The sequence below is a fragment of the Natrix helvetica genome, assembly GCF_964273705.1.
Source record: "Natrix helvetica genome assembly, chromosome: 5".
In the NCBI taxonomy this organism is placed as follows: domain Eukaryota; kingdom Metazoa; phylum Chordata; class Lepidosauria; order Squamata; family Natricidae; genus Natrix; species Natrix helvetica.
Genome location: NC_138551.1, coordinates 6,990,584 through 7,016,326, shown reverse-complemented (window position 1 = coordinate 7,016,326; position 25,743 = coordinate 6,990,584). Strand labels below are relative to the sequence as shown.

The 25,743-nt window shown below is 47.4% G+C and overlaps 1 protein-coding gene across 1 annotated transcript in view; it reads left to right on the top strand.

Moving 5' to 3' along the window:
- Window positions 1–366: 366 nt before the first annotated feature.
- The window catches only part of LOC309393805 (cytochrome P450 2J2-like), a gene marked incomplete at its 3' end in the record, with an annotated part of 38,106 nt that continues 12,729 nt past the window's right edge, over window positions 367–25,743 (top strand). Inside the window, exons 1-4 of the mRNA XM_081956300.1 lie at window positions 367–472; window positions 9,966–10,115; window positions 13,204–13,364; window positions 15,982–16,158. Of these exons, the coding sequence (XP_081812426.1) occupies window positions 10,025–10,115; window positions 13,204–13,364; window positions 15,982–16,158 (429 nt within the window). The 5' untranslated portion in view covers window positions 367–472; window positions 9,966–10,024. The remainder of the gene's footprint in view (window positions 473–9,965; window positions 10,116–13,203; window positions 13,365–15,981; window positions 16,159–25,743) is intronic.

The window sequence follows — 25,743 nt, the reverse complement described above, 5'->3', positions numbered from 1 at the left end:
TAATATATGGTGAAAAGAGAAAAACATGTATAGATAAGACCATATGACAATGTACAAAATGTTGACATAACGACTGTAACATATGTTGAAAAGAGAAAAACAATAAAAATTACTAGGCAAAAAACCCAACAACAACTGTGACAAGAAAATTCGTAAAACAAGGCAAAACTCCCTTGGCAACCATCTTGTGGAAATTTTGGTCTCATTTGTGGTTGTGAATTGAGCACTACCTGTATTCTTCTTCACCTGAATGTATTGTTGCTTCTTCTTCTTCTCTCTCTCCCTCCCCCCCCCTCACCCCCCCGGCAGCTTGCGAAACGTTACGGAAACATTTACACGTTACTGGCGTGGAATTTACCTGTAATAGTGCTATCAGGATACAAAGTTGTAAAACACGGGTTGATCGACCATGCTGATTACTTCTCTGAGCGAGTAGAGACCCCATTTTTAAGAGACCTGTCCAAAGGAAAAGGTAAGTTGTGAAGTGTACTTTTTCCACTCCCCCCCTTTCCTTCTGTTTATTTATTTGCTACAGTAGGTCTTCTAGTGCAACCCCCTGCTCAAGCAGGAGACCCTTATGGAATCACAGAATAACAGAGTTGGAAGGGACCTTGGAGGTCGTCTAGTCCAACCCTCTGCCTAGGCAGGAAACCCTATATCCAGGATGGCGATCCTATAGCACGCGTGCCACAGAGGGCATGGGCAGCCATTTGTCAGGGCGTGCGAGGCATGTGTGGCTGGCCAGCTGAGTTCAGCCTTTTTAAAGCTATTTTTCGCCTTCTCCAGGCTCCAGAGGCTTTATAGGAGCCTGGGGAGGGCAAATAGAGCCTCCCCCGGCCCTCCAGAGCGCAGAAAAATGGGCCTACGGGCAAACCGGAAGTTCAGGAATGGACTTCCAGTTTCCTCATAGGGCCAGTTTAAGTCCTCCAGAGTCTTCAGGGAAGCTCCTGAAGCCTCCAGAGGGCCTCCAGGGGTCAGGGGAGGATTTTTTAGCCCTCCCCAGACTCCTATGGAGCCTGGGGAGGGTGAAAAAAGCACGCCAGAAATGGGGGGTCGTGCCTGTCATGCACATATGCGTGCTGGGGCATCGCACATTGCATTGTGGGTGTGGCATGCCTGCGCACGACCCCCCTGCGCTCCCCCCGCTTATGCATGCGAGCCAAAAATGGTTCGCCATCGCTGCCCTATACCGTTTCAGACAAATGGCTATCCAACATCATCTTAAAGACTTCCAGTGTTGGGACATTCACAACTTCTGGAGGCAAATTCTGTTTCACTGATTAATTGTTCTAACTGTCAGGAAGTTTCTCCTTAGTTCTAAATTGATTCTCTCTGATTAGTTTCCTCCCATTGCTTCTTGTCCTGCCCTCAGGTGCCTTGGAGAATAGCTTGACTCCCTCTTCTTTGTGGCAACACCTGAGATAGTGGAATGTAGCTTGACACTCCTCCTCTCTGCGGCAGCACCTCAAATATTGGAACGCTGCTATCATGTCTCCCCTGGTCCTTCTCTGCACTAGACTAGCCAGGCCCAGTTCCTGCAACTGTTCATCCTATGTTTTAATCTCCAGGCCCCTATAATACAATACAATACACTACAATACAATAGTAGAGTTGGAAGGGACCTTGGAGGTCTTCTAGTCCAACCCCCTGCCTAGGCAGGAAACCCTATACCGTTTCAGACAAATGGCTATCCAACAGCTTCTTAAAGACTTCCAGTGTTAGGGCATTCACAACTTCTGGAGGCAACTTCTGTTCCACTGATTAATTGTTCTAACTGTCAGGAAGTTTCTCCTCAGTTCTAAGTTGCTTCTCTCTTTGATTAGTTTCCACCCATTGCTTCTTGCTCTACCCTCTGGTCCCTTGGAAAACAGTTTGACTCCCTCTTCTTTGTGGCAACCCCTGAGATATTGGAACACTGCTATCATGTCTCCCCTAGTCCTTCTTTCTATTAAACTAGACATATCCAGTTCCTGCAACCTAATCATCTTTGTTGCTCTTCTTTGCACTCTTTCTAGAATCTCCACATCTTTTTTATATCGTCATGACCAGAACTGAATGCAGGATTCCAAGTGTGGCCTTACCATGGCATTATAAAGTGGTATTAACACTTCACGTGATCTTGATTCTATCCCTCTGTTGATGCAGCCTAGAACTGTGTTGGCTTTTTTGGCAGCTGCTGCACACTGCTGGCTCATATTTAAATGATTGTCCACTAGGACTCCAAGATCCCTCTCACAGTTACTACTACTGAGCAAGGTACCACCTATATACTGTACCTGTGCATTTCGTTTTTGTTGCCTAAATGTAGAACCTTACTCTTTTCACCATTGAATTTCATTTCATTAGATAGGGCCCAATGTTCAAGTTGGGCCTAATCATCTTTGTTGCTAAGATGCTAAGCCTAATCACCTTTGTTGCTCTTCTCTGCACTCTTTCTAGAATCTCAACATCTTTTTAATAGCGTGGTGACCAAAACTGGATGCAGTACTCTCGGTGTGGTCTTACTAAGGCTTTATAGAGTGATATTAGGAGTGACATTAGTACCTCACATGATTTTGATTGTATCTCTCTGTTAATGCATCTTAGGATTGCATTGGCTTTTTTGGCTGTTCCACACACTGCTGGCTCATAATTAGCTGGTTGTCCGCTAAGTCTCCAAGATCCCTCTCACAATTACTGCTACTAAGTCTGATTTCAACCAGTCTATATATCTACTTCTGGTTTTTCTTGCTTGAGTGTAAGACTTTACTCTCCATGGAATTTCATTTTGTTAGACAGGGCCCAGTGTTCAAGTTTGTCAAGATCCTTGTAGCTCTGCTAGCCCTGATGATATTGTGCAGTTTGAGTCGTGAAACGTCTGCAAGAAAACAACTCAGCTCAGGGGGCACCCAGGAACGCTCAAGCCGATGATTTCATAACTTTGATGCAACTCTCTTATACGAGTAACCATTTCTCACTTTTGTGAGATATTGAAACCCAATTCTTATACTCACAATGCAAAATTAAAATTAAAAGGTTTATTGCAAAGAAATGAAACAGCGGTTGCAAGAGCGGCCTCCCAGACTCTTCCCAATGCCTTGAGGACAAGGAGTGCAAAAAACAGGTTTCAAGCAATACAATTTATACTTTTCTAATCATTACACGTGACACTGTTGGAAGAAATGCCCTTCTGGGTTCAACTCCAAGTAGGGAAAAAGACACTAGAGACTGCTTGGAAAGATGGTTTAATGGTGGACAGGACCACATGGCTTGAGTTTCTGAACAGAAAAGGGAAATCACCTGCTTCCAGATGTTGAGTGAAGAAGAAAAGAGAGCGAGATGCTGAAAGTTGCTGGCTTTATACTCTCTGTTTGACCCTACCTCTCTGTTTCATGTTCCTGTGTAAGAAATGTATTCTGATTGGTTGTCAAAATCCCATGGGGTCATGCAGGGGCAACTCTTTAGATTATTATTATTATTTTTTTAATGTTAGCCGCAACCCTCTCCCGAAGGACTCGGGGCGGCGTACAATCAAAACAAATAAAATACAAATAATGACAAACATACATACATAAAACAAAGACATATACATGTGCATGGAGGAGGTAGACTAATGAGTGAAAAACAATTAAAAACACAATTTAAAATCCCATTGAATAAAATTACCGAATTAAAAAACCCGTCAGAAGCGTTATGAAGTTATGGTTGAGCCAGGCCAGCTATTTGGAATAGGTGGGTCTTGAGCTTTACACGGAAGGAGCGGAGGTCAGTGGTGGTCCTAATATCCGGAGGGAGGTCATCCCACAGGGCTGGGCCCGCCACAGAGAAGGCTCTGCTCCTAGGCGCCGCCCCTCGGCACTGTCTGGTGGACGGCACCTGGAGAAGTCCCTCTCTGTGCGAGCGGCTGGGTCGTAGGGATGTATGGGGCAGAATACGATCCCGCAGGTAACTAGGTCCTGAGCCATGGAGCGCTTTAAAGATCGTAATCAAGACCTTGAAACGCACCCGATAGACCACAGGAAGCCAGTGCAGCTCGCGCAGGAGAGGTGTCACATGGGAGTACCTAGTACTCCCCATAATCACCCGCGCGGCCGCATTCTGGACCAACTGCAGTCTCCGAGTGCATTTCAAGGGAAGCCCCATGTAGAGAGCGTTGCAGTAGTCCAGGCGAGACGTCACCAGCGCATGAGTGACTGTGCGTAAGGCGTCCCGGTCCAATAGGGGGCGCAATTGGCGCACCAGGCGAACCTGGTGGAATGCCCCCCTGGCCATGGCTGTCACATGGTCATCCATGGACAGCCTGGCATCCAGGAGGACGCCCAAATTGCACGCCCGCTCCACGGGGGCGAGTTGAATGCCCCCAATGGCCAGAGATGGGATTAACTGGTTGAACCGGGGGGCCGGAACCCACAGCCACTCCGTCTTGGAAGGGTTGAGCTTGAGTCGGTTGTCATCCATCCAGACCCGTACGGCTTCCACACACCGGGACATGACTTCGACGGCCTTGTTGGGGTGGTTCGGGGTGGAAATGTACAGCTGAGTATCATCAGCGTACAGATGATATCCCACCCCGAAACCACGGATGATCTCGCCCAGCGGCTTCATGTATGTGTTGAACAGGAGTGGCGAGAGGACCGACCCCTGTGGCACCCCACAAGTAAGGGGGCTTAGGGTCGACCTCTGCTCCCCTGCCAACACACGTTGCGTCCGGCCAGAAAGGTAGGAGCCGAACCACCGCAAAACGGTGCCCCGGACCCCCAACCCCTCCAGTCGGTGCAACAGGATACCATGGTCGATGGTATCAAAAGCCGCCGAGAGGTCTAATAGGACCAGGATAGAGGAACAACCCCTATCTCTGGCCCTCCAGAGATCATCAACCAACGCGACCAAGGCCGTCTCTGTGCTGTGCCCGGGGCGAAAGCCGGACTGGCGCGGGTCTAGATAATCATTCTCCTCCAGATGTCGTGGGAACTGAGAAGCCACCACACTCTCTACAACCTTCGCCAGAAAGGGAAGGTTGGAGACAGGACGATAATTGGCCAGCTCCGTAGGGTCCAGGGAAGGCTTCTTGAGCAAGGGTCTCACCACCGCCTCTTTCAAGGTGGCCGGAAGAGACCCCTCACCCAACGAAGCGTTCACTAGGCCCAGGAGCCAGTCGCGTGTAAACTCCCAGGATGCCAGTACAAGCCAGGAGGGACACGGGTCCAGTAAACATGTGGTAGGTCGCAGTCGTCCACGCAATCTGTCCAAATCCTCGATGACAACCGAGTCAAACTCCTCCCAGAAAGGTTTCTCAAGACTCGCCACGGACGTCTCCACTAGGCTGCTGAAGGGGACCCAATCCTTCCGGATTTGAGCGACTTTATCCTGCAGATATTTCCCAAATTCCTCTGCCCTACCCTGTAAAGGGGCCTCCCGCGGCCTCTGAAACAGGAGGGAGCGGGACACCCGAAACAGGGCAGCAGGGCGGTTCTCTGCGGATGCAATGAGAGCGGCGCAATATTGGCGTTTCGCCGTTCTCAATGCCACTAGGTACGTCCTTAAATGGGCTCGTACCTGTGCTCGATCAAATTCGGACCGGGAGGATCTCCAACGACTTTCTAGGCATCTCTTGCGGCGCTTCATCACCCTTAGCTCCTCGGTGAACCAAGGAGCCAGTGTGGATCGTTGCCGCCGGAGAGGCCGCAAAGGCGCCACCCGGTTCAAGGCCCCGGTAGTCGCATTGTTCCACGCGGCCACCAGGTCCTCTACCCGAGGGCGGGTCAGGACTACAGGAGGTGGCCCAAGCTCCGTTTGGAACCTATCTGGCTCCATCAGGCGCCTGGGGCGGAACCATCTCGTGCTTTCCGGTTCCGCCTCCCCGCAGCGGGGGGTAGCACCAGGGAAGTCAAGTCGGAGGAGTGAGTGATCTGACCATGACAGAGGAGTGATGGTTAAGTTCACTCCTCCCAGATCACTCAACCACTGGCCAGAGACAAAAACAAGGTCCAAGGTGTGACCTCCCTCGTGTGTCGGGCCCTGAATCAGTTGAGTCAGGTCCATGGCTATCATGGAAGCCATGAACTCCCGAACCCCCTCTGATGCTTCTCCCACTGATGGCAGGTTAAAATCCCCCATCACTAGAAGTTTGGGGGTCTCAACCGCCACCGATGCGATCAGCTCGAGGAGCTCAGGCAGGGTCGCTGATGTATGGCAGGGAGCCAGGTATACTATCAGCAGGCCCAACTGCCTCCCAGGGCCCCATTTCACAACAAGGGATTCACACCCGGACGTCTGTGGTACAGTGGACTCCCTCGGCTCTAAGTCCTCCCGGATAATCACTGCTACCCCACCGCCCCTTCCCCGGGCCCGGGGCTGGTGGAATGCTTGGTAACCTGGTGGGCACATTTTCACGAGGGGTAAACCTCCCTCGTGGCCCAACCAGGTCTCCGTTATTCCCGCGAGGTCCGGCTCCCCCTCCAAAATTAGATCATGAATGAGGGGGGCCTTATTGACAACGGACCTCACATTGCATAACAGCAGCCTCATGCCCTGGGCCTGCAGATCCTGACCACCTAGAACGTGGGGGTTGGTACAAGCGACCGGGTGTAACCAGCACTCACGGTCTCCCAACCGACTGCGAGTTGTTAATCTGTCCTCGTATCTGCCCCTCCCTACGACTGTTCAAATCAAGGAGCCCCGTATGGGAATGATATCCTCCCCCCCTCCTCCTCTCCGCTCCTTCTGCTCATGACCCCACCTGGTGACCTGGCTCTGTCATCGCTCCTGATCTGACCCACCCGCCCCCCCAACCCCTAAACCCCTAAAAGTATTTAAAAAACATTTAACTAAAAACCCCCTAAGTCTCCGCTTCCTCCACCTCTCGAGATTAATAAATCCGTCATCAAGGTGGGCCCTTGAAAGGGCGGAGGGCCACACCTGCGAGAGGGGGGACTCCCGCAGTAGGATTAGGTCTAACCTTGAATACATATGTTATTAAAAATTCATCAGGGCCTAGGCTATGTGCTGAGGATGTTCTGGCCAATAAGCCATAGTCCAATAAAATTGAAAAAGCCGGGTTCCGGTGCGAAGAAAATTGTCCAGTCCTAGATGAGGGGGGGGGTAGTGATGGTAGTAAGCTGGTCAGGTGCCAGTCAATAAGTGGGGGCTGATGGGTGGTCAATGGTGGATGGCGAGGGATAGTTGGATTATTGCTTGGTGATGGGCAAGGGGCAGATGGTCAATCAGACGAAGATAGGGAGGTAATCCTCCAGGGCGCGCACAGGGGCAAGTTGTTAATCCAAAAGTCAGCAGGGGGGGGGTAGATGGTGCAGTCATGGAGACAGGTGGCAGGAGGTAAAAACTCCCCTGCCAAACCTGATGTTAAAGCCTCCTGCCAGTTCCCAGCAAACCTCCCCCCCCCGGCCTCTAAGCAGCCTCCTGAAACACAGCCCTTCTCCTACCAGGCCTTCTGCATTTAAGTCCTGCCTTGGCCTGCATCCATGTTCTTGGCACCCAAAGCCACCATTCCAAGCCCCAACGCTGCTCCTACCGGCCTCCAGTCCTTCCTGCTCCAGTCCTACTGGCCTCCAATCCTTCCTGTTCGACCTCCAGCATCTCCAACAGTCTGCTGCAGGCCGGGGAATTCGGCGTTCGGCCTTTCCAGCCGTCGCCACCGCCGCCACTTGGATTACCGCCGCCCCAGGGCCGGCCATTCCATTCGCCGCCGCCCCAGAGCCCAGCTCCAAGCCACAAGCCTCCAATATCGACAGCAGCATGCCCCCGCACGCTCCGGACGCCATTTCCTCGCCTTTCGCCATTCCTCCGATCTCCTCTAATCTCCTCCGATCCCAGAATGGCGAACTCAAGCTCCTCCGGTCTCAAAACGGTGTCTCAGGGCGGCGTCTCTCATCGGCAGATCTCCGGTCCATTCTCCGAGCTTTTCCAGGTCTTCAAACCACCCTGGAAGACCCTCTTGGGTCATAAAAAGATCCAGGGTGGCTATTTATTGGACACCTGGCCCCCATGGTGTAAAAGGGGGGCCGGCAGCACCCCTGCTCCCTTAAAAGAGCCCCGTGGATCTAAGGAGCTCAATGTCAGACCGCCATTTCTCCAGGAAGCTCCTCCTCCTTTATGCTTTAAGTCCATGTTTGGTTGAACATTGCTTAATCCGATCACCCTGGAGCTGAAGGGGGGAAATCTTTGTTATGTACAATACAATACAATACAACAGCAGAGTTGGAAGGGACCTTGGAGGTCTTCTAGTCCAACCCCCTGCCTAGGCAGGAAACCCTATACCTTTTCAGACAAATGGCTTTCCAACATCTTCTTAAAGACTTCCAGTGTTGGGGCATTCACAACTTCTGGAGGCAATTTCTGTTCCACTGATTCATTGTTCTCACTGTCAGGAAATTTCTCCTCAGTTCTAAGTTGCTTCTCTCCTTGATTAGTTTCCACCCACTGTTTCTTGTTCTACCCTCAGGTGCCTTGGAGAATAGCTTGACTCCCTCTTCTTTGTGGCAACCCCTGAGATATTGGAAGACTGCTATCATGTCTCCCTAGTTCTTCTTTTCATTAAACTAGACATACCCAGTTCCTGCAACCGTTCCTCATATGTTTTATCCTCCAGTCCCCTAATCCTCTTTGTTGCTCTTCTCTGCACTCTTTCTAGAGTCTCCACATCTTTTCTACATCGTGGCGATCAAAACTGAATCCAGTATTCCAGGTGTGGCCTTACCAAGGCCTTGTAAAGTGGTATTAACACTTCACGTGATCTTGATGCTATCCCTCTGTTTATGCAGCCTAGAACTGTGTTGACTTTTTTGGCAGCTGCGGCACACGGTTGGCTCCTATTTAAATGGTTGTGTAAAATAGGCTGGCCCAGGCTTTTTAATGGCCCATTAAGGAAAGTGGGGACTATTCAGAGTTAGTCTGTTTCCTGTGTTAAAACATGTTTCTCCATTTCTTATCCAGGGAAATATAATATTCTGCCTTTTCAATATTTCCTTGGATATTTCATTCCTCTAGGACAGTGTTTCTCAAACTTGGCGACTTTAAGTCCTGTGGACTTCAATTCCCAGAATTCCCCAGCCAGCTATGCTGGCTGGGGGATTCTGGGAGTTGAAGTTCACAGGACTTAAAGTCGCCAAGTTTGAGAAACACTGCTCTAGGAGAGGGGTGGGTGCTAACTTCCTACAACACCTAAGAAGAAGTTCTCCCCATCTCCCAAGTCATTCTTTGAAGTTAATTCTCATTTCAAGACATCATCCTGACCTTGCCTGCAGACCCCTTTATCTTATCTGTGCTACTTAGTTATTCAATTTTAGGCGGCGGAGGTTCCCATCTCACCAACTGGTGTCCTTGTCTTCAGACTTATTTTACTGTAGCTCAATATCAAAGGAATTTTAGCAAGTCATCCTGTATTGTCTTTACTGCTTACATTTGTGTTTACAGTATTTTTTAGAGTATAATTCACACCTTTTTCTCTCAAAAAGGAGGCTGAAAATCTGGGTGCGTCTTATACACTGAATACAGCATTTTTGGCATCCTGAAACCCCGGCCCCTTTGCAAAAATGGCCGTGCATAGCCTTTAGGAGGCTTCCAGAGTGCTTCTGGGGGCTGGGGAAGGCAAAAATGAGCAAAAAACAGGCCATTTTCTGCTCATTTTTTCCCTCTTCGGCCTCCAGGAGCACTCTACAAGCCTCCTAAAGGCTATTCATGCCCTTTTTTGGGGACAAAAACCGGGCCCATTTTCGCAAAAAAAAAAAAAAAAATGGCCATTTTTGGGAGGTCTGCAGAGTGCAAAAACTTTCTTTTCTCTAATTTTCCTCTTCAAAATCTTGGTGCGTCTTACACTGCGGTGCATCTTATACTCTGAAAAGTACGGTAATTTACAACAGGAAAAACAGCGCCGAGATTCTCACACCTTCATGTTACATTTTGCGCTGTTATATAAAAGAGTAACTTATTATTTATTTATTTCCCTCCCTTGTTTCTGTTTGATTGAGGCATTATTCTTTCCAACGGACACACCTGGAAGCAGCAGAGGCGATTCGGCTTAGTTGCTATGCGGAAACTTGGAGTGGGGAAGACAAGCATAGAGTTTGAAATCCAAGAAGAGGCCGCTCAGCTAGTGGAGACCTTCACTCATGCCAACGGTTGGTGAGACCAGCTGTCAGCTCAAGAGCTAGTTGACCTCAATCTTTACAAGAAGTCCTTGACTTATGACCTTTACCTTTACCTTTTATTTCGATTTTTATACCGCCCCCTCTCCCCAAAGGGACTCGGGGCGGTGACAATGATTGAGATTGCAATTATGATCATAAAAAGCAGGGACCTGCGGTCAGGGGAGGCAGGGGAGGCAGAGGAAATAATAGTATATAATATTATATACTATATATATATATATATATATATATATATATATATATATATATATATATATATATATATATATATATATATATATATATATATATATATATAATACTGGTATTATAATATTATATACATATATATATATAATACTGGTATTATAATATTATATACATTCGTCCGGCCGCGCCCGGGAGCTGAGGAGGCAGAAATGTTGTCGGCGCTGTCGGATGACGTCATCCAGCAGCGCCGACCTTTCTGCCTCTGCCCTCCACAGCTCCTGGACGCGCCTCGATGGAGGTAGCCAGAATGGCGCCGAGGCAGTCCGGCTACCTCCGTCCGGCCGCGCCAGGGAGCTGTGGAGGGCGGAGGCAGAAATGTCGGTGCTGCCGGATGACAAAGGCATGAAAGTGCAGCTGCCTGAATGGGAAAGCAACGAAAGGGGCTGCGCTTTCACCCCGCTCAAGCCTTGCCGCCTGCATGGGAAGCCGCCTGCATGGGAAATGGGAATGGGAAGCGCAGCCGCCTGAATGGGAAAGCAACGAAAGGGGCAGCGAGGGCGGGCGGGAAAGCAATGAAAGGGGCAGCGAGGGCGGGCAGTGGCTGCAGGCGGCAAGGCTTGAGCGGGGTGAAAGCGCAGCCCCTTTCGTTGCTTTCCCATTCACCCCGCTCAAGCCTTGCCCGAGGGAGCTGGAGATTGGGCTTTGGGTTGGTGGGAGACCTTAAAGGAGTGGGGGGGGGAAGGGACTGGCGCCGGTGGAGGAAGCAATGCTACGCGGATCAGTACACTCCGCTGTCCCCTTAATGTTCACTCAGGAAGGCGGAGAATGGGACCACGTGTGCTGGAGGCTGAGGCTGCCTCAACCTCCTGCACACATGGTCCCATTCACCGCCTTCCTGATGACGTCACCAGCCTCACCAGCCATAACCCTCACCGCACGTCACTGATAAAAAGTGATAGTCGTTAAACAGGTTACCACATGACTCTACTTGATTTTACCTTTTTTTGTGTGTCTGTTGGCCATTAAGCAAATGCATAGGTTGGAAAGTGGACACCGCAGTCATTAAGCAAACCTGTTGCTTTCTATGGAACATTTTTTTGTCAGAAAACAGAAGTGGAGGTAGACCTTGAATTACGACCACAATGGAGACCCAAATTTATGTTGTTAAGTGAGAAATTGGTTAAGTGAGTTAATTTGATGACTTTTCTTGCCACAATTGTTTAGGGCAGTCACACGGTTGCAACGTCCCTGCAGTTGTTAAGTTAGTCACACGGTTTTTAAGTGAATCTGGCTTCCCCTTTGCTTGTCAGAAGGTCGCAAAAGGGGATCACGTGACTCTGGGACACAGCAATGGTCATAAATGCGAACTAGTTGGCAAGCATCTGAATTTTGATCACACAATCATGGGGATGCTTCAAAGGTCATAACTCTGAAAAACGGTCATGTGTCACATTTTTCAGTGCCGTTGTCACTTTCGACAGTCATTAAGTGAACTGTTGTAAGTCGAGGACTACCTGTAACTACCTTAGGACTGTTTGCAGCATTCCCATGGTAACAAGATTAAAATTCGGGCACTTGGCAACTGGCATGCATTTATGATCATTGCTCAGTCACAAGTTCATGTACAATACAATACAATAGCAGAGTTGGAAGGGACCTTGGAGGTCTTCTAGTCCAACCCCCTGCCTAGGCAGGAAACCCTCTACCACAGGGGGGTGTCCAAACTTGGGAATTTTAAGACTTGTGGACTTCAACTCCCAGAATTCCCCAGCCAGCATGGCTGCTCTACCATTTCAGTGATCACCACTGTGCTTTCATCCTGCCAGCTCAATGGGGGAAGCCAGATTTGCTTAACGACGGCACGAGTCTCAACCACTGAAGTGATTCGCTCAACAACTGTACTTTAAAAAAGGTCGTAAATGAGATGCAATTCACTTAATGACTTAGCAATGGACCTACCTGTAAATGCTGGTCCTTGCAGTCATGTAACCGCCGTATTGCCGAATGCCGAAAATGCACAGATGTTACCAGGGATGGTTTTCAAATTTTTTTTACCACCAGTTCGGTGAGCATGGCTAGATGGGAGGGGCATGTGGGCGTGGCCAACTTGATGTCACTCACGCACACTCAATCACATGACCCCCTCACCAAGCCACGCCCATCGAAACAGTGGCAAAAAGTTTTGACAGGGGGGAGGGGGCCTCCAGCCTCGCCGGAGCTAAGGGAGCGCCTGCAAACTACCCAGTAAGAAAAAAAAACGTTTTTGTCCTCCCCGGCCCCCAGGAACACTCTGCAGGCTTCAGCAGGGCTGGGGGAAAGCAAAAACGGCCCCGTTTCTTTGCAAAAAATGGGTGGACAATGGGCCCCTTTTCCACAAAAATTGAGGCATTTCTGTCTTCCCCCCCCCAGCCCTGCTGAAGCCTGCAGAATGCTTCTGGGGGCTAGGGAAGGCAAAAACACCTCCTTTTTGCAAAAAAACAGCCCGTTTTTCACCCATTTTCTGCCAAAACGGGGGCTTTTTCCCTTCCCCCCTGCCCTTCTGAAGCCTGAAAAGTGCTCCTGGAGGCTGGGGAAAGGCAAAAACACCTCCATTCGTACGAAAAAACAGCCCATCTCTGGGACCTCTCTGGGACTGGCATGCGAACCGGGCCGAACCGGTAGGAACCCACCTCTGGATGCGAGTGCGTGAGTGGTGTACGTTGGAGCATCAAATCCAGGTCATAAATAGCTTTTCAGGATGAAACATGTAATCTTGACCAGTTGCTAAGTGCTTAACGTTGTAAGTCAAGGATCTATTACATTTCTGCAGACAATGGGATGCGATACTTTCGTATCTTGTTCATTTGACAATCCATTTCTTAATTTTCAGGTCAGCCCTTAGATCCTTTGCTGCCGGTCACCAACGCTTTCTTCAATTTGATAGCCATCTTGGTGTTTGGGTACCGATTCTCTCTCGAAGAGGAAAACTTTCAGAAACTAACCGATGGCATAAATTATGGTACAAGGTTTATGGGCAGCTTCTTTCATGTGGTGAGTGAGCTTTTGTTTTCTTATCAGGTTGATTCACATTCTACACGGGTAATCCTTCACTTACGACCACAATGGTTCCCAAAATTCCTGTCGCAAAGCAGGACGGTTCTTAAATGAGCCTTGCCCCCTTTGATGACCTTTCTGGCCACAGTCAGTAAGTGACTCACCGCAAGTCATTCAATGAGCAGCATGGTTTGTTAAGCAGAACTGGGTTCCCCACTGACTTTGCCCATCAGAAGGTTGCAAGAGGTGGCCATTTGATCCCAGACAGGGACGTGTGGTCAGGGGAGGCAGGGGAGGCAGAGCCTCACCTCTCATCATGAAATAATAATATATAATAATAATATCCACGAGGGAGTTTCATATATATAAGAGGAAGAGGAGGGAGGAGGAGGAGCGCGCGCGGGGCGGTGCCAGCTGGGCAACCGGCGGAGGTAGGAGGGTTCTTGGAAGCGCCAATAACCTTCCTGCCTCCGCTGTACTTTGCGCGCTCCTCGCGACTACACTAGACGTCCAGAAGTGGCAGGGGCTTGATGACGTCGCCGCAACTGTCATGCGCGGACGGACGGAGGTAGCCAGAGTGGCACCGAGGCAGTCCGGCAGACGAGCGACTGAGGATCAGGCTGCCTGATCCTCCATCGCTCGCTCGCTTGCTCTTTCATCCGCCCGGACCCCTCGGCGCCACTCTGGTTACCTCCGTCCGACCACGCCCAGCAGCGATGTCGGCGACATCATCAAGACGAAGTGGCTTGGAGGCGAAGTGCTTTTCAGTGCTTTTCTGTCCATCTGGCGTTTAGGTAGATAGCCGGATGTCCTAAACGCCAGACGCACAGAAAAGCACTGAAAAGCAGCTGCTGTTGGGGATCGCGGAGCGCGAGCCGGCGGAGCACATTCAGGAAGGCGGGGAATGGGATCACGTGTGCTGGAGGATGAGGCAGCCTCAGCCTCCAGCACACGTGGTCCCATTTCCCGCCTTCCTGATGACATCACCAGCCTCACCAGCCATAAACCTCACCGCACGTCACTGATCTCAGAATACTACAACAATCCCTAGTTGATCATCCCATTTTGAATGCAGGGCCATTGGGATGCTGCAATGGTTGTAACTTTGAACAGTCATTAAATGAATGGTTGTAAGTCAAGGACTACCCGTATTGTAGTCTGGTCTTTTAAGAGCACAGGTCTTTTAACAAGAGAGACCGAGTATAAATGAATGTGTGGAGTAAATGGTGTAGAGTGGCGGGGGAGAGCAGAGGGAAAGGAGAGGAGCCACAGTAGAGGTAGACCTCAACTTACGACCACAGTTGAGCCCAGAATTTATGTTGCTAAATGAGAAACTTCTGAAGTGAGTGCGTTTTGCTCCATTTTACAACTTTTCTTGCCACATTTGTCAAGTGAGTCGCTGCTGTTGTTAAACGAGTAACATGGTTACTCAACAAATCTGGTTTCCCCCGTTGACTTCGCTTGTCAGAAGGTCGCAAGAAGCGTTCACTTGACCCCTGGACTCTGCAGCTGTCATAAGTATGAGTCAGTTGCCAAGAGCCTGAATTTTGACCGTCGCATGCTGCAACGGTCATAAGTGTGAAAAATGGTCACAAGTCACTTATTCCATTGCCATTGTTAACTTCAAATGCCCACTAAGCGAACTCTTGTAAGTTGAGGACTACCTACCTAGTTTTTTGCGGAATGACTATTCACTCAACTATCAGTTCAAAGTTACGACAATTCTGCATGAGTGGGACTTACGACTGGTCCTCCCAGGATCAGGTGATCGCAATTCGGACACTCAGTGATCAGCTGGCAATAACAACAGTTGTAGCATCCCATTTTCCCATGATCACTGCTTGCAACTTTCTACAAGCCGGCTTCCAACAAGCAAAGCCAATGGGGAAACTGCAGGGCTGAAATCCAGCAGGTTCTGACAAGTTCTGGAGAACCGGTAGCAGAAATTTTGATTAGTTGGGAGAACCGGCAAATACCATCTCTGGCTGGCCCCAGAGTGAGGTGTGAATGGAGATTTTACAGGATCCTTCCCCCAGGAGTGGGGAGGGAATGGGGCTTTTGCAATATCCTTCCCCTCTAGTGGGCACAAGCAATGGCCCGATCCATGTCCGCAAAGTGTTAATTGTAAAGAGTGGAAAATAGATTTTGTTATTATAACAGCGATGATGATTTTACTGTCAGGGTTCCAAATAGCATCCAAAAGTAAATCAGAGTCCAAGGCAAAGTATTGCTCAAAATTCCAATTTATTAAGACAGCCATGTTGGCACATCTGGGAAAACCCAAATCTGAAAGCTTCCCGATTTTCCCCACCCAGTTGAAAGTTCACGATCCTGACCCAACACCCACAAGTCCATCCCATGGTCCAATCTTCCACTGCCATGCTGGCAGCTTCCACCCATCCAGTTCCGGTCAGATACAGAAGTGCAAAGACAAAGGATGACCTTGGCTTTCTAGAAAGAATTTTGTTATGGCTACATATCATCTCACTCAGTACAATTCCCCCCTCCCATTTTCCCACAATCGAAAATGCATAGTAGAATAAAATAGAAAATGCGGCAGGCCAAAGATCCAAAAGAAAAGATGGCTGCAGGCCTGACATTTGCTTTCTTTCAGCTGTACGAAGTATTTCCCTGGCTGATGCGTCGCATTCCTGGGCCACATCAAAAGACACTGTCCCATTTTAAGTTTATGTATGATCTGGTGAAGGAGGAAATTGAAAAGCACAAGGAAAACCAGCCCTTGCATGAACCCCGAGATTTTATTGATTACTATCTACTTCAGCTGAAAAGAGTGAGTATTATCTCTCCTTGGAATTCCTCCGTTACTTATTTTGCAACCCCGAGCAACAGCCCAGCCATTTGAACAGTCTATTTAAAGCAGGGGTGTCCAAACTTGGGAACTTTAAGACTTGTGGACTTCAACTCCCAGAATTCCCCAGCCAGCGATGTTGAATTTCGATTTTTAAGTCCTGGTATTTCACGACTTTTTCATATTCCTTCTCGGCGACCCTGCTATCACCTGGTATTGCGATGTCTATGATTGTAACCTTATTTTTCTCAACCAGTGTGATGTCTGGTATGTTATGCACCAGTATTTTATCCGTTTGTATGCGAAAATCCCACAAGATCTTGACCATCTGATCCTCGATGACTTTTTCAGGCTTATATTCCCACCAGTTTGTTGTTGTTTTAATATTATAATTTTTGCACAAATTCCAGTGGATCATTTGTGCCACTGAATTGTGCCGCATTTTATAGTCAGTCTGCGTGATTTTTTTACAGCAGCTGAGTATGTGGTCAACAGTTTCATCAGCCTCTTTGCAAAGTCTACATTTGGCATCATCAGAGGATTTTTCGATTTTGGCCTTAATGGCATTTGTGCGGATAGCTTGTTCTTGCGCAGCCAGGATTAGTGACTCCGTTTCTTTCTTTAAAGTACCTGTTGTTAACCATAACCAAGTTTTTTCACTGTCCACTTTATCTTTTATTTTTTCCAGAAATTGGCCATGCAATGCTTTGTTCTGCCAACTCTCCATTCTTAATTTTATCACATCTTTTCTGTATTCTTGTTTCGTCTGTTGGGCCTTCAATAGATTTTTGTTCTTTACTTCGATTAATAGATGTTCTTGACTTTCTTTTAAATAATCAGCCAGTGCATGTTTTTCTTCTTCAACTATTTGCTTCACTTGTAATAATCCTCTGCCACCTGATTTTCAGGGTAGGTATAGTCTATCAATATCACCACGTGGATGTAAACTGTAGTGCATTGTCATTAGTTTCCTGGTTTTTCGGTCCAAAAAGTCCAAATCAGCTTGTGTCCAGTTAACTATACCAGCTGTGTATCTTATAACTGGTATTGCCCATGTGTTTATGGCCTTGATTGTATTTCCACCATTCAATTTAGATTTCAAAATTTTCCTAACTCTGTTGGTGTACTCTCCCCTGGCAATAGTTTTTACTTCTCCATGCTTGATGTTATCCAACTGCAGAATGCCTAAGTATTTGTAGGCTTCATTTTCGTTGCATTTAATTAGTTGGCCATTGGGCATTTCAATTCCCTCACACGCAGTGATTTTGCCCTTTTTTATGGATACAGTGGCACATTTTTCCATGCCAAACTGCATTGAAATATCAGTGCTGAATACTCGGACTGTGTTTGTCAGTGATTGGATTTCTATTTCTGACTTACCATAGAGTTTCAAATCATCCATATATAATAAATGCGATTTTTTTTCAGCTTCTTTGGCTGTTTGGTAGCCTAATTTCATTTTTTTTAAGATTACCGATAACAGGATCATCGCGATGATGAAGAGAAGAGGTGAAAGTGAATCACCCTGGAAAATTCCTCGCTTGATATTAACCATTCTGTAGTTCTCATTCCCTACTGCCAACTCAGTTCTCCATTGTTTCATCGCTTTTTCAGTGAAGGATGTAATATTTTTGCTAATGCCAGTTGTTTCTAAGCATTTTATGATCCAATTATGTGGCAATGAGTCGAATGCCTTTTTATAATCAATCCAGACCATATTCAAGTTCGTTTTTCTTTTCTTACAATTTTCTAATATCATTTTATCAATTAGGAGCTGATCTTTTGTGCCCCTACTCCTTCTTTTGTTGCCTTTTTGCTCTACTGGCAAGATGTTGTTTGTTTCCAAATAATCCATAATATTATCTGCAATAATGCCTGTGAGTAATTTTAAGGTTGATGGCAAGCATGTTATTGGTCTGTAGTTTTCAGGTATTGTTCTTTTAGTTGCATCTTTCTGAATCAAGTATGTTTTTCCAGTTGTCAACCATTCCATCAATTTGACCATTTTGTAAAATTTCATTCAGTTGCCTGGCCAATGTTGCATGTAAACTGGTCAGATATTTGAGCTAGAAACCATGTAATTGGTCATTTCCAGGTGATGTCCAATTCTTTACTTTTTTTACTCGATTTTTGACCATCTCAGTTGTTATTTCTAATACTTGCATTTGTTTGTTACCAATGCTTTTCTCAAAGTCATGTATCCACTTTGCTTCCTTATTGTAGTCCTTTGCATTTTCCCACAATTCTTTCCAGAATTCAACTGTGGCCTGCTTTTCTGGTTTTTGACTTTTGGTGTCACCATTCGCATTAAGACTTTGATAAAAACGCCGTTGGTCTGATCGAAATTGCTGATTTTGTTTATATTGGATGATTCGTGCCTCATATCTTTCAATTTTCCTAGCTGTTGCTGTTATCTGCTGTTTTACAATCTCTACAGCTTCATTGATGTTTCTTGTATCCAATCTATACCTTCTGATTAGCTGATCTATAATTTTGTTGTTTTTAAGCCGTTGCTCACACATGTTCTTCAAGTTGCTAGCATCTGCCCTTAATTTTTTGACTTTTTGTTCTAATCGGATTTTCTACTTTGGCTTTGATGCTTTTTCGGTTGTGTAACTAGGTGCTTTGATTTTAATGCCTAGTTCATTAGTGACTATTACAGCTGCACTGTACATTAACTGATTCATTTCCAAAATGGATCCCGATTCAATTGTTGAAAGTACTGCATTAACCATTTTCATGATAGGGGCCAAAATTTTCTTAGGGACAGTTTTTAATGATGGTAAACGTTGCCTTTCCTCACTAGCCAGAAAATGCTCCATGATCTTGGCCTTCAGTTCTTTTTGTTTTTGAGTTGGTTCATCAGTTGGTTCAATGGTAACTGGTTCTGGTGGTAGTGTTGTTATTTCCTCTCCCACAGCTTCCTCTGGGAGTTCTACTACGATTTCTTTACTTATGTCTTGAGTATCAGTTAATTCTTCTTGTGATGTTTTTTTTTTCCAATTTGCCTGAATTTCCTCAAGTTCAACTTCACTAAACACTTTATTCCGTATAATAAATTGCCTTTGATCTGCAAGTCGTTGTTCACTAACATTTAATCTGGATATTGTTGTTTCCATAATTCATACATTCGCTTTAAATAACCTCTTTTTCCAGGCTCTGAGTTGTAGTAACAAGCCATTATTGCACGATTTTCATCTGCACTATATTTTTGTCGTTTTGTTGGCTGGTCCACTTGTAGCCCACTTGTCGACGGATGTCCAGGGACCTCAACATCCGCTGCGGCCCTTGTTAACCCGCACGACGACCGATGCGGTATAGAATTTTTATTTGTTTCTTTCACCATGTTATATGGGTTGGCGGGTTTTTTTTATGGGGCCAGGTTACCAAACTGACCCCAACCCTCCTCCTTTCTCATCCGGGCTTGGGACCGGCAATGGCGGAGTTGTTGTTGTTGTTGTTGTTGTTGTTGTTATTATTATACGATTGTATCACAGCGGCCAGTTGTTTCGCTGAATTTGGCATTGATTACTAGTCGGGCCCCACCCAAGGGCCTAGGACGTCGTAACGTATTTTCGTAATATACGTGCGGATCCAAGCAGTGCAGCTTTTTGCATTTGACTGATGGTGATTTTGTCAAGTTTTAATTGTTTTAAATGTAATTCCAGTGCTTTTGAAATAGCACCCAGTGTGCCGATTACCACTGGAATTACCACTGCTGGTTTGTGCCATAATAGTTGAATTTCAATTTTTAGGTCCTGGTATTTCGCGATTTTTTCATGTTCCTTCTTGTCGACCCTGCTATCACCTGGTATTGCGATGTCTATGATTGTAACCTTATTTTTCTCAACCAGTGTGATGTCTGGTGTGTTATGCGCCAGTGTTTTGTCCGTTTGTATACGAAAATCCCATAGGATCTTGACCATCTGATTTTCGGTGACTTTTTCAGGCTTATGTTCCCACCAGTTTGTTGTTGTTTTAATATTATAATTTTTGCACAAATTCCAGTGGATCATTTGTGCTACTGAATTGTGCTGCAATTTATAATCAGTCTGCGTGATTTTTTTACAGCAGCTGAGTATGCGGTCAACAGTTTCATCAACTTCTTTGCAGAGTCTGCATTTGGCATCATCAGAGGATTTTTCGATTTTGGCCTTAATGGCGTTTGTTTGGATAGCTTGCTCTTGCGCAGCCAGGATTAGTGACTCTGTTTCTTTCTTTAAAGTACCTGCTGTTAACCATAACCAAGTTTTTTCACTGTCCACTTTATCTTTTATTTTTTCCAGAAATTGACCATGCAGTGCTTTGTTCTGCCAACTCTCCATCCTTGATTTTATCACATCTTTTCTGTATTCTTGTTTCGTCTGTTGGGCCTTCAGTAGATTTTTGTTCTTTACTTCGATTAATAAATGTTCTTGACTTTCTTTTAGATAATCAGCCAGTGCATGTTTTTCTTCTTCAACTATTTGCTTCACTTGTAATAATCCTCTGCCACCTGATTTTCGGGGCAGGTATTGTTCTTTTTGTTTTTGAGTTGGTTCATCAGTTGGTTCGGTGATAACTGGTTCTGGTGATAGTGTTATTTCCTCCCCGACAGCTTCTTCTGGGAGTTCTACTACAATGTCTTTAGGTGTGTCTTGAGTATCAGTTATTTCTGCTTGTGATGTTGTTTTCTTAGTTTTGCAATTTGCCTGAATTTCCTCAAGTTCAACTTCACTAAACACTTTATTCCGTGTAATAAATCGCCTTTGATCTACTAGTCGTTGTTCACTAACATTTAAATCTGGATATTGTTGTTTCCATAAATCATACATTCGCTTTAAGTAGCCTCTTTTTTTTGGCTCTGAGTTGTAATAACAGGCCATTATGGCACAATTTTAAACTGCACTATATTTTTGTCATTTTGTTGGCTGGTCCACTTGTAGCCCACTTGTCGACTGATGCCCAGGGACCTCAACATACGCCGCGGCCCTTGTTAACACGGACAATGACCGATGCAGTATAGAATTTATTAATAATAATAATTTGGATTTATTAGCCGCTCCCTTTCCAAGTAGGACTCGGGGCGGCGTACAATGGAGCATAAAACATAGAAGATAAATAACAGCACATAAACGTACATAAATACAAAACACACATACACGGAGGAGGTAACAAATTTCATCATTTAGACAGTTAAAAATCAGCATTAAAATACCCCAATTGTAAAAACCCAATATGCAATTAAGAATTAATATTTAAAGACAATTTAAAAAACAGTTAGGAGGAATAAGAGAAAAATTACGATTGAGCCAGGCCAGATAATTGAAAGAGGTGGGTCTTCAGCTGTACACGGAAGGAGCGGAGATCGGAAGTGATCCTGATGTCACGGGGGAGGTCATTCCACAGGGCTGGGCCCATCACAGAGAAGGCTCTGCTCCTGGGTGTCGCCCCCCGGCACTGTTTGGCGGACGGCACCCGGAGAAGTCCCTCTCTGTGTGAGCGAATTGGTCGTAGGGATGTGTGGGGCAGGATGCGATCCTGCATATAACTAGGCCCTGTGCCATGAAGCGCTTTAAAGATCATAATCAAAACCTTGAAACGCACTCGGTAGACCACAGGAAGCCAGTGCAGCTCGCGCAGGAGAGATGTTACAGGGGAGTATCTAGTTCTCCCCATAATCACCCGCGCGGCCGCATTCTGGACCAACTGTAGTCTCCGAGTGCATCTCAAGGGAAGCCCCATGTAGAGAGCATTGCAGTAATCCAGGCGAGACGTCACTAGCGCATGGGTGACTGTGCGTAGGGCATCCCGGTCCAATAAGGGGCGCAATTGGCGCATCAGGCGAACCTGATGGAACGCCCCCCTTGCCACGGCTGTTACATGATCATCCATGGACAGCCGGACATCCAGGAGGACGCCCAAATTGCGCACCTGTTCCATGGGGGCTAGTTGGACGCCCCCGATGGCCAGAGATGGAGGCACCTGGTTGAACCGGGAGGCCGGAAGCCACAGCCACTCCGTCTTGGAAGGGTTGAGTTTTAGTCGGTTGCCATCCATCCAGACCCGTACGGCCTCCAGACACCGGGACATCATTTCGACGGCCTCATTGGGGTGGTTCGGGGTGGAAATGTATAGCTGAGTATCATCAGCATACAGATGATATCCCACCCCAAAACCACGGATGATCTCGCCCAGCGGTTTCATATATGTGTTGAACAGGAGAGGCGAGAGCACCGATCCCTGTGGCACTCCACATGTGAGTGGCCTCCGGGTCGAACTCTGCTCCCCTGCCAACACACGTTGCGTCCGATCAGAGAGGTAGGAGCCAAACCACCGTAAAACGGTGCCCCTGACTCCTAGCCCCTCTAGCCGGTGCAACAGGATACCATGGTCGATGGTATCGAACGCCGCCGAGAGATCTAATAGGACCAGGATAGAGGAACAACCCCTATCTCTGGCCCTCCAGAGATCATCAACCAATGCGACCAAGGCCGTCTCCGTGCTGTGCCCGGGTCGGAAGCCGGACTGGCGCGGGTCTAGATAATCATTTTCCTCCAGGTGACGTGGGAACTGCTGTACCACCACACTCTCTACAACCTTCGCTAAAAAGGGAAGGTTGGAGACTGGACGATAATTGACTAGGTCCGTTGGGTCCAGGGAAGGCTTCTTGAGCAGGGGCCTCACCACCGCCTCTTTCAAGGCGGCCGGAAGAGACCCCTCACCCAGCGAGGCGTTCACCAGGCCAAGGAGCCAGTCACGCGTAACCTCCCAGGATGCCAGTACAAGCCAGGAGGGACACGGGTCCAATAAACATGTGGTGGGTCGCAGACGTCCACGCAACCTGTCCAAATCCTCGATGGCAACCGAGTCAAACTCCTCCCAAAGCGGTCCCTCAAGACTCGCCACGGGCGTCTCTACTGAACCACTGAAAGGGGCCCATCCCATCCGGATTTGAGCGACTTTGTCCTGTAGATATTTCCCAAACTCCTCTGCTCTGCCCTGTAGTGGGGCTTCCCGTGGTCTCTCAAACAAGAGAGAGCGGGTCACCCGAAACAGGGCGGCAGGGCGGTTATCTGCAGATGCAATAAGAGCGGCACAATGTTGACGTTTGGCCGCTCTTAATGCCACAAGGTACGTCTTCAAATAGGCTCGTGCCTGTGCTCGGTCAAATTCGGAACGGGAGGATCTCCAACGACTCTCTAGGCGTCTCTTGTGGCGTTTCATCACCCTTAGCTCCTCGGTAAACCAAGGTGCCAGGGTGGTTCGTCGCCGCAGGAGAGGCCGCAAAGGCGCCACCCGGTCTAGGGCCCCGGTAGTCGCACTATTCCATGCGTCTACCAGGTCCTCCACTCGGGGGCGGGTCAGGTCCACAGGAGGTGGCCCAAGTTCCGTCTGGAACCTATCCGGTTCCATCAGGCGCTTGGGGCGGAACCATCTAATACCTTCCAGTTCCGCCTCCTCGCGGCGGGGGGTAGCACCAGGGAAGTCCAGCCGGAGAAGTGAGTGATCCGACCATGACAGGGGAATAATGTCTAGATCCCCTCTTCCCAGATCACTCGTCCACTGGCCAGAGACGAAAACAAGGTCCAGGGTGTGGCCTCCCTCGTATTGTCGTTTCTTTCACCATATTGTATGGGTTGGCGGGTTTTTATGGCCCCAGGTTGCCAACCTGACCCCAACCCTCCTCCTTTCTCATCCGGGCTTGGGACCGGCAACGCCGGAGTTGTTGTTGTTGTTGTTGTTATTATTATTATTAGGTTAATCTTTGGTGAGATTCACAGCCTTTGGGGCTGGTTGGTAGCCTAACAGCTCGAGTCCTAACCAAGGACCTAGCAACTGTTAAGGTAATGTCGGAGGATATAAGTTCTTCCAAGTAGGGTGGTTTTTTTGTAGAGTCAGAATATTCAAGTCAGGTAAATTTAGAATTTTCAAATAGTGAGGTAGCCCTTTAGGTATTGCTCCAAGGGCTCCAATTACAACTGGGACAACACTCGATTTCTTTTTCCACAGTCGCTCAACCTCAATTTGCAAGTCCCGGTATTTTGTGATTTTTTCTTGCTGTTTATCTTCAATTCGTGCATCTCCAGGTATTGCAATGTCAATGAACCATACTTTTTTCTTTTCAATTATTGTTATGTCAGGTGTGTTGTAGGCCAAGTGCCTTTCAGTCTGGATTCTGAAGTCCCACAAGATCTTGACTTTCTCATTCTCTAAAACCTTCTCAACCTGATGGTCCCAGTGGTTTTTGCTGTACTCAAATCCAAACTTTTGGCACAATTTCCAGTGAATAATCTTAGCAACACGGTCATGGCATTGTAGGTAGTCAGTTTGTGAAATTTTGCTGCACCTGCTGATCAAGTGGTCGACTGTCTCATCTTTCTCATTACAGAGGCGACATTTGCTGTTGGTGGTAACATGTTGAATTTTTGCCTTCATGCAGTTTGGGAAGGTCATTCCAGAGGGTTGGGCCCATCACAGAGAAGGCCCTTCCCCTAGGCGTCGCCCGCTGGCACAGCCTAGTGGACGGCACCCGGAGGAGTCCCTCTCTGTGTGAGCGAATCGGCCGAAGGGATGTATGGGGCAGGATACAATCCCGCAAATAACTAGGTCCTGTGCCATGGAGCGCCTTAAAAATGATGGTCAACACCTTGAAACGCACCCGAAAAGCCACAGGCAGCCAGTGTAGCCCGCGCAGGAGAGGTGTTACGTGGGAGTAGCCAGAGACTCCCGAGACTGCCCGCGCGGCCGCATTCTGAACCAGCTGCAGCCTTCGGGTGCATCTCAAGGGGAGCCCCATGTAGAGAGCATTACAGTAGTCTAGCCGGGACGTCACAAGCGCATGAGTGACTGTGCGAAGGGTGCTCCGGTCCAATAGGGGACGCAATTGGCGCACCAGGCGAACCTGGTGGAACGCCCCCCTGGCCACGGCTGTCACATGGTCATCCATGGACAGCTGGGTATCCAGGAGGACGCCCAAATTGCGTACCCGATCCACGGGGGCCAGACGTTCGCCCCCAATGGCCAGTGATGGAGTAAGCTGGTTGAACCGGGGCGCCGGTAGCCACAGCCACTCAGTCTTGGACGGGTTGAGCTTGAGTTGTTCTTCTTCTTCTTCTTCTTCTTCTTCTTCTTCTTCTTCTTCTTCTTCTTCTTCTTCTTCTTCTTATTATTATTATTATTATTATTATTATTATTATTATTATTATTATTTTATTCATTAAACATGAAACTCAGCCATCTGAACATTCAAAAATGCATTACAAATATCAATGACTGGTGCTAATGGTTGATATGGTTTGCTGCCAGCGTCCTAGGTATCAACCAAGTATTATTACTATTATTATTATTACTATTATTATGGCTGTCTCCATTATTATTATTAACATTATTATTATGGTGTGTCTCATAGTCAGCCAGATGTTTAGCATCGAGTCCTTACCAAGAATCTGGGATAGGTAGATGTGGATGTTTGATGGTGTTAAAGCTATCATTAGTAGTATTATTAAATTTATTTGCCACTCATCTTGTGGTTTGAGGTGACTCTGAGTGATTTACAGGGTGGCAAAATATACAGATACCCAAATA